The sequence below is a fragment of the Lates calcarifer genome, linkage group LG17, assembly GCF_001640805.2.
Source record: "Lates calcarifer isolate ASB-BC8 linkage group LG17, TLL_Latcal_v3, whole genome shotgun sequence".
NCBI lineage: Eukaryota > Metazoa > Chordata > Actinopteri > Centropomidae > Lates > Lates calcarifer.
Window position 1 is genome coordinate 425,587 of NC_066849.1, and position 6,895 is coordinate 432,481.

Here is a 6,895-nt window from a genome sequence, read left to right on the forward strand (position 1 = left end):
GTCTCTTCCTGTACCTCCTAACCACTGCTGTAACTAGGTTTCAGCTCATGCTCAGTAGCCTACTGATGCTCTTTTACCCACTCCTATCTTTGTGAAGCATCATAATCTGGTTTCTTACTTGTTCAGACAATTTCTTAGCACTTAAAGCCATGCTGCATTAGACACAATCCAGGCCAAAAACTGAGAAGGCTGCGGTGTTCACAAGTTATGTTATAACCTCATTCATGCAGTGAGGTTTAACTGGAAATCACTCATGTAATCACATTCGTTGCAGTGGTCACAGGTGTTATTATATTATTTTCAGTGTAGTCCATCTAACCTGGTTGTGTTTAGTTATATATATAGTCAGTCACTAAACATTCAAAAGTCATCCAGAGTCATGACAAGATATTATCATCATTCATAGTTTAATACATCTGTGGACATGACTCTGAGTATGACAGAACATGAATTTCTTGGAGAGCTCTGAGATCATATAACAGCTGGTCTGATAAGAGCAGAGCATCACAGGGATGTCAGCTGACTGATATGTCTGTCAGCTGTTTTATTCCAGTAAGGAAGGCTGGATGTATCACTGGGTCAAGAAGTAATGTCTGAATCATCTTCTGCAGCACAATTTAGACAGTATTGGGAATGTCTTCTGTATCACACTGAGGCCTAAGCTGTCAGTCACATTACTCAGTGTACTCATATGTTAACCTCTTTCTCTGTCACTCGTTATATGAATCAGTAGTAAGTGGCAAATGGCATGGTAGATGGCATACAGAACAGTAAAAGACTTTTGGTGTTACATATCACCAGTACTTAACACTACTGAATGACTCACTCAGCATACGTTTCATATTCAGTTTTTCTCATGACATCCATGTCTTCTCAGCTTTCTCTTTCTGCTGATGATAAAACAGTCATAAAGTTACCAGCTTCAGCAGTGATGCACCAGTGATCTGCATCTACTGCCTCACCATAACGAACCATAATGATAAACTGTACCAATGACATTTCATTTGACATTTGAGTATTCAACATATAAAAAACAAATCCAAAGATGAATCACTAAACAGGTATGTAAAATCACAAAGATAACTTTGGTTGTTGTTTCACAGGTGAGAAATGAATGTGATGTTTTGTAAGGTGGTGGTAAACAGATTTTTTTCACATTAGAAGCACTTTCTACTGAACAAACAAGTCCCTGTGGAAACTGAAATGTATTTGGGTGAACTGACCCATTAAAATATTGGTATCTTCTGACAAACTTCAGGGGAATGCGACTAAATCACCTGTGGCTGCCAGGCTTCCAGAACACTGGGTGACTATCACAGGACAAACAACCTTTAATTAGCTTTTCAAATCTGTGTTTCAACAGAGGGCAAAACAGAGTAAAATCACAGAGTGTGACACACCCGTGTTCTTTCTCTAGGTCGTCTGCCCTCTGGTTGTACATCTGCCATTTAACCAAGAAGAAGCTCCAACACACACAGACAGGTAGTGTGGATTGCAAGTAGAAATGTTTGACATCTATCTTTTTTCCTCAGGAGTCACTGAAGGCTTTAGTAAAACTGTTCATACGCTGGAGAAACATGCTGGAAGTCAGCAGATTTACAGTTTGTATTGAAGGAAGAAGATCATTTCACTTTTATGTTTCTGACAGGTAATTCTCAGTATGCACCACACAGGACCATGTCCTACCAATAGTCATGTCAACATGTACACTTGAAATTATTTACAATATTCAAACAAACTTTGAAATATCAACATATACATACTTAGAGATTCTCTGAATATAGAAAAGTAATCAATGTAATAAAAGAAAAGATTTAGACACCTAACACAATAGTAAACATGTTTAGATGAAGAGAGGACTCACCTTTATGCAACAATACTTGTACAATACATGTTACTTGTGTAACATTTTCAGAGTGACTGTGTATGTATGTATTACACTGTGATATAATAATGTTTCCACCACCGGGAAGATTATTACTTAATAATGTCTTATTCATCAAATTGTATGAGAGCATAACACAATCCCAGCTTTGCCATTTTACTGAGCACCTGTTTCAACACTGATACATATGATACATTTTCAGTTACTGGAGCAGTCAGCAGTAATTGCTCATGGGCACAGTAACTGCGTCTGTCATTCATATTTAGATTGGATCCCGACAATTTCTGCACCAGCTCCATACTGCCACGTTTGAAGCTGACATATTACATAGAGAATGATGGATAGATCTCGCTCTCTCTGACTATGCCAGTGTGACTACAGGAGAGCTGCCCTATCATCACCTGAGTTAGGCTTCAAGGAGTCTTGTGAAGTTGAAGGAAGAAAGACGTGGTGTAGCTGGCGCCTGGTGGCTGAAGGCTGCAGCAGAAAGAACACTGTATGACGGGGAGTGACCGAGGAGTGAGGAGTTTCTGTGAGGAATCTGTCTGATCCGAGCCCATGATGATCGGAGGCACACATCTGTCTCCTCATGTTCTCGCAGAGACAAAACTTCTCTATCTGACAGGAAGATATTTCACGTTTAAGAATCAACGCTTTTATTTTACAATGTAGTTGTCATAATGTTTGTTATAGTTAGCGATGAAACTGTTTTAAAAGAGGATAATATCGTAAAGAATGCTGCATTGTTCATGTGCGTAAAAGCGCACCATATCCAAATGCGTAATACGCATGGCACCTGCAGCATCTCTCTTCCTCTTTGTGTAAAGCATGCGAGCCCTTGCAGTATCGTTTTCGTTGCTGTTTTTCAACAACATGTTAATGTGCTTATTATGTCAGTGGTGCTGGACCAGGGCGGTCTCTCTCTCTCTCTGCTCTCAGTTGTTGGACAGGTTTGACGGTGGGGGCGGGTTCTGTGACAGAGTTAAGTAGCTGCCCGCAGTGGAGCAGAGAGAGCACTCCGCACCAGTCCCACTCTGACTCTCAGACCTCTTTGTCGTTGACTCGCAGGAAAATCGTACTTTTATACTGAGGCTAAATTTAGGGGGCTGGTCGGTGCGCAGCGTCCCCATCCTGGACACGCTTCCTTCCCCCAGCCTCGCATTGGTCTGGTTTGTGCAGCGAACGATATTTATAAGATAAGCAGCTCCTTCCAGGCGCACAGCTACACATGAGAGACGAGCAACAGTTCATCGGACGACAGAAGAAGCGACGCGATCTGTAGCTTTTTCTGGAGACTGGGTGGACTCTGGTGATTTCCTTCAACAGATAAAGTTTCTTTTCTCAACATTTGAGGGATTTTGTTTACTTTTTTAAAAAAACGTATGGAAATGGCCTTGAGTGGGACCATTTTACCATCAATCTCTACATTTGCCAACCAAAAGGAGAAATGTTGGGAAGATGTAAGTTGCGCTGTTTATACATTTACACTTGTTCTGAGAACAGATAGAGATGTTTTGACTTAATCACTTAACCTCAGTTATTTTACTTGTATCTGAGCGTCATATTCGCGCACATACTCGGTGCTTACTGGGCCTTGAAAAGTTTTTAAAACTTTTTTCTAAGTTTCTATGCATGCATTTTTGCTGTTTCTTGGTAACTCGGTGCACCTTCTGTGATGCTTTCGAGTTATTTTATCGAGGTAAATTATTCTAATGAGTTATCTGAAAGAGCTATGAAAGCATTTCTTAGATTTTGAAACAAACTAATTCTGCCCTCTAATCCTCGCTCCAGAGGTGGAAGGGCGGCATGAGCAGTGTTTCGCCTGACTTGGAAAGCAGCTGCCGGGGCAGAAAAGACGAAGAGGACCTGGATAAGTTCTTGGACCTTGAGTTTATTCTCGCAAACACAGCTGGCTCTGACTGTGCGCCAGCCAGCGGGACGGCGGTAGATTCCTATCGGCTCCAGGAGTCCGGGCCGTCCGTGTATCACCAGCAGCAGCATACCGGGATGTCCCAGCCGCAGTCCAATTACACCTCCGTCCCAGACATGAACTGTCCTCCTCCGCCCTACAACAGTTTGATGGCGGAGCTCCTCCGATCCGACGTGGATACGAGCTTCCTCCCCGGGAACAGTCCCAGCATCCAAGGCAGATTCCTGGTCAGCTCCACACCTTTCCAGACCACTCAGGATTTATTCCCCGAGCATTCGAGCATTAAAGCGGAGCCCGCCTCCATGGACACATACGGACCCGTCATGGGTCTAGTGCCTCAGAGCTGCACCAAAATCAAGCACGAAGGGAACGTCTCCTGCATGATGTCGTACGAGCAGCAGCCGCGGCTGGCCAACTCCCCGCAGGCCGCGCTCGGCAGCATGACACCGCCGCTCAGCCCGGACGACCTGATGAGCTCCGAGTGCCACCAGCCCCAGATGTGCAACACCACCTCGCTGACGTTCCCGCAGAGTTTCCACTCACACCACCGCAGCGCGCCCGGGGGATTCCCTCACCCGCACACCGGGATGCAACTCCCTTTCACCGGGACGCACCACCATCACCAGTTTACTGGAATGTTCGGAGAGGACGCAGCCATGGGTATGCAGCAGCAGCCGGCAGCCGGCCAGCGGATCCTACTCACCCCACCGTCCTCCCCGTTGGAAATGATGGACACCAAACCAAAGAGGGGTCGCCGGTCCTGGCCCAGGAAACGGACAGCGACACATACCTGCACTTTTACCGGCTGTGGAAAGACATACACCAAGAGCTCCCACCTGAAGGCGCACCTCAGGACACACACAGGTAAGATCTGAATGTGAACAACTATTTATACATTTCTTCGTTTCCTGCCTCGAATCTCTAACATAACCCACAATCATTTTTGTTTGTTTGTTTCTTTACAGGAGAGAAACCATACCACTGCAGCTGGGAGGGTTGCGGCTGGAAGTTCGCTCGTTCCGATGAGCTTACGCGTCACTTCCGGAAGCACACCGGACACCGGCCGTTCCAGTGTCACCTGTGTGAACGGGCATTCTCCCGGTCCGACCACCTCGCCCTGCACATGAAGAGGCACATGTGAGGGAAGTCCTGAAGATCAAAATGGAGCAGATGAAGACTTATATGCTCTGCGTAAACCCCATAAAAACTGCAGTAATCCTACAATCAGCTAAAAATGATGCTATGCAAATATATAGAGGCAAGTTCCTGTAGGAGTTGCCCACAGGAGTATGAACTGTAGTGGTACCATCGCAGCATAAACAGCCATACAGTCTGATGAGGCCACTATTGACTACACTGTAATGCCTAGTTATATTTCTAGGAATATTATACTGATTTTTCATTGGGGTAAAAGGAGCATCAAGACGAAATGTCTTCAAATTATATTTTGGAGGAAAAAACTATTTAAATGTTATTTTTGAGAAAAACGACATACTCACCACAAACCAAAGAGCAAATATAGCCAGATATGACAGAAACAGATTCATTCTGTTCAGACTTTTTTCCTGTAGCTGGTACTACTTTTTGTATGGAATGTTGTTTATATAGACAACAGATTAAAGGAACATTCCACTCAACATGTCAGGCACATGCAACTGAAACAACTGGAAACAGACAATTCCTCTGGAGCGCTTTTTTTCTTGGTATTTTCATTATTAGTGCCTTCTATAATGCATTATTACACATCTTACGAGTGCCATATCCTTCACTGGCTAAAAGACAATCAAAGTTTTATTCTGTGTGTTATATTGTATTTATAAACTGCACGTGAAATAAGCTTTGAGACAATGTTTTGTTCTAAAACTGCCTTTCATTCTGTCCTCCTCAAAGGCTTGAATTGAATGTCGTGTCTGTGAATCTGTTGTCTAGCATTTGAAGTCAGGGCCTTACAGACGTCTCACAGAAGTGCATGCCATCTCAACACCACCTGATTGACAAAGGGCTATACAGTCTTTGGCAATAAGACTTGTTTGTTTTTGTCTTGAAGAAATGTACTGCCTTGTAAATAGAATTTTTAAAATATAATGTAAATAGTTTATTTTAATGTACATATTAAACTAAATGAACAACATGATTTCTGAGTCCTGAGTGTGACTGTTAAAGATCTGGATAGAGGGTTGATGATTATCTGTGAGAGTGGTGTGAATACACACATTCTCATACAAGTTCACAGTTTCCCAATTCAAAGGTCTGAACACCCTCAGTACAAATCTGGGTTTCACTTTTTCAAGACCAAAAACTACTAAAGCTACTAAATGAAAGAATCTTACAGGGGAACATAGTACTGGTTGACCTATGCATAGATATATGCAAACCATAATAGGGGTGAGTAGGCATTCCTTTGCTAGAAAGCATAAGCCAAAAAATTGGGTACCACTGCAGAAAGACAAATCTGTGTCCTCTTACAACTTGTCAGGTGAAATTTATTTACAGGTTGTGTCCAGATCAAGTAAAAGTATTTCTCTCAGATTATTTTAATCTGAAATCAGAATAAATTTTAGATGCTAAAGAGATAATCATATGCACCTTTCTAATCATATCAACCACTCAAAGCGCTTCATATCACATTCACCCATTCACACAGCACTTGTTCTCTCTCTCTCTCTCTCTCTCTCTCTCTCTCTCTCTCTCTATACATATATATATATATATGCACACACACACACACACACAAAGTGCTTTCTAACACATTCATACTCTAATGACACTACACTAATGAACCATCGACTTTCTGATTGGTGGGCGACTGCTCTACCTCCTGAGCCACAGCTGCCTAAAGCTTACCTGGTTCAGGGAATTTTATTCTACATTCCAAAGACACCCAAATATTAAGCAACAGGTGAGCAATTCTCAGGAGCTGGTTCCATCCAGGACAGAGTCTTGAGTGCCCGGCCTGCAGCATCAAATTGATGATTCCCAGCTTCCCAGGACAGAGTAGCTGCCAGAGCACTGTGGCAGCTGCCTATAAATACAAACATTACACTGACATAATTACAGGGGCTCGATATAGATGGAGTCTG

General features: G+C 43.0%; 1 protein-coding gene across 1 annotated transcript; it reads left to right on the top strand.

The window, feature by feature from the left end:
* The first annotated feature begins 2,878 nt into the window (after positions 1–2,878).
* LOC108896958 (Krueppel-like factor 2) lies at positions 2,879–5,949 on the top strand. Its single transcript, XM_018696307.2, has 3 exons — positions 2,879–3,345; positions 3,677–4,679; positions 4,781–5,949. The coding sequence occupies exons 1-3, from the start codon at positions 3,268–3,270 to the stop codon at positions 4,954–4,956; spliced, it is 1,257 nt and encodes a 418-aa protein (XP_018551823.1). The 5' UTR covers positions 2,879–3,267; the 3' UTR covers positions 4,957–5,949.
* Positions 5,950–6,895: the final 946 nt, after the last annotated feature.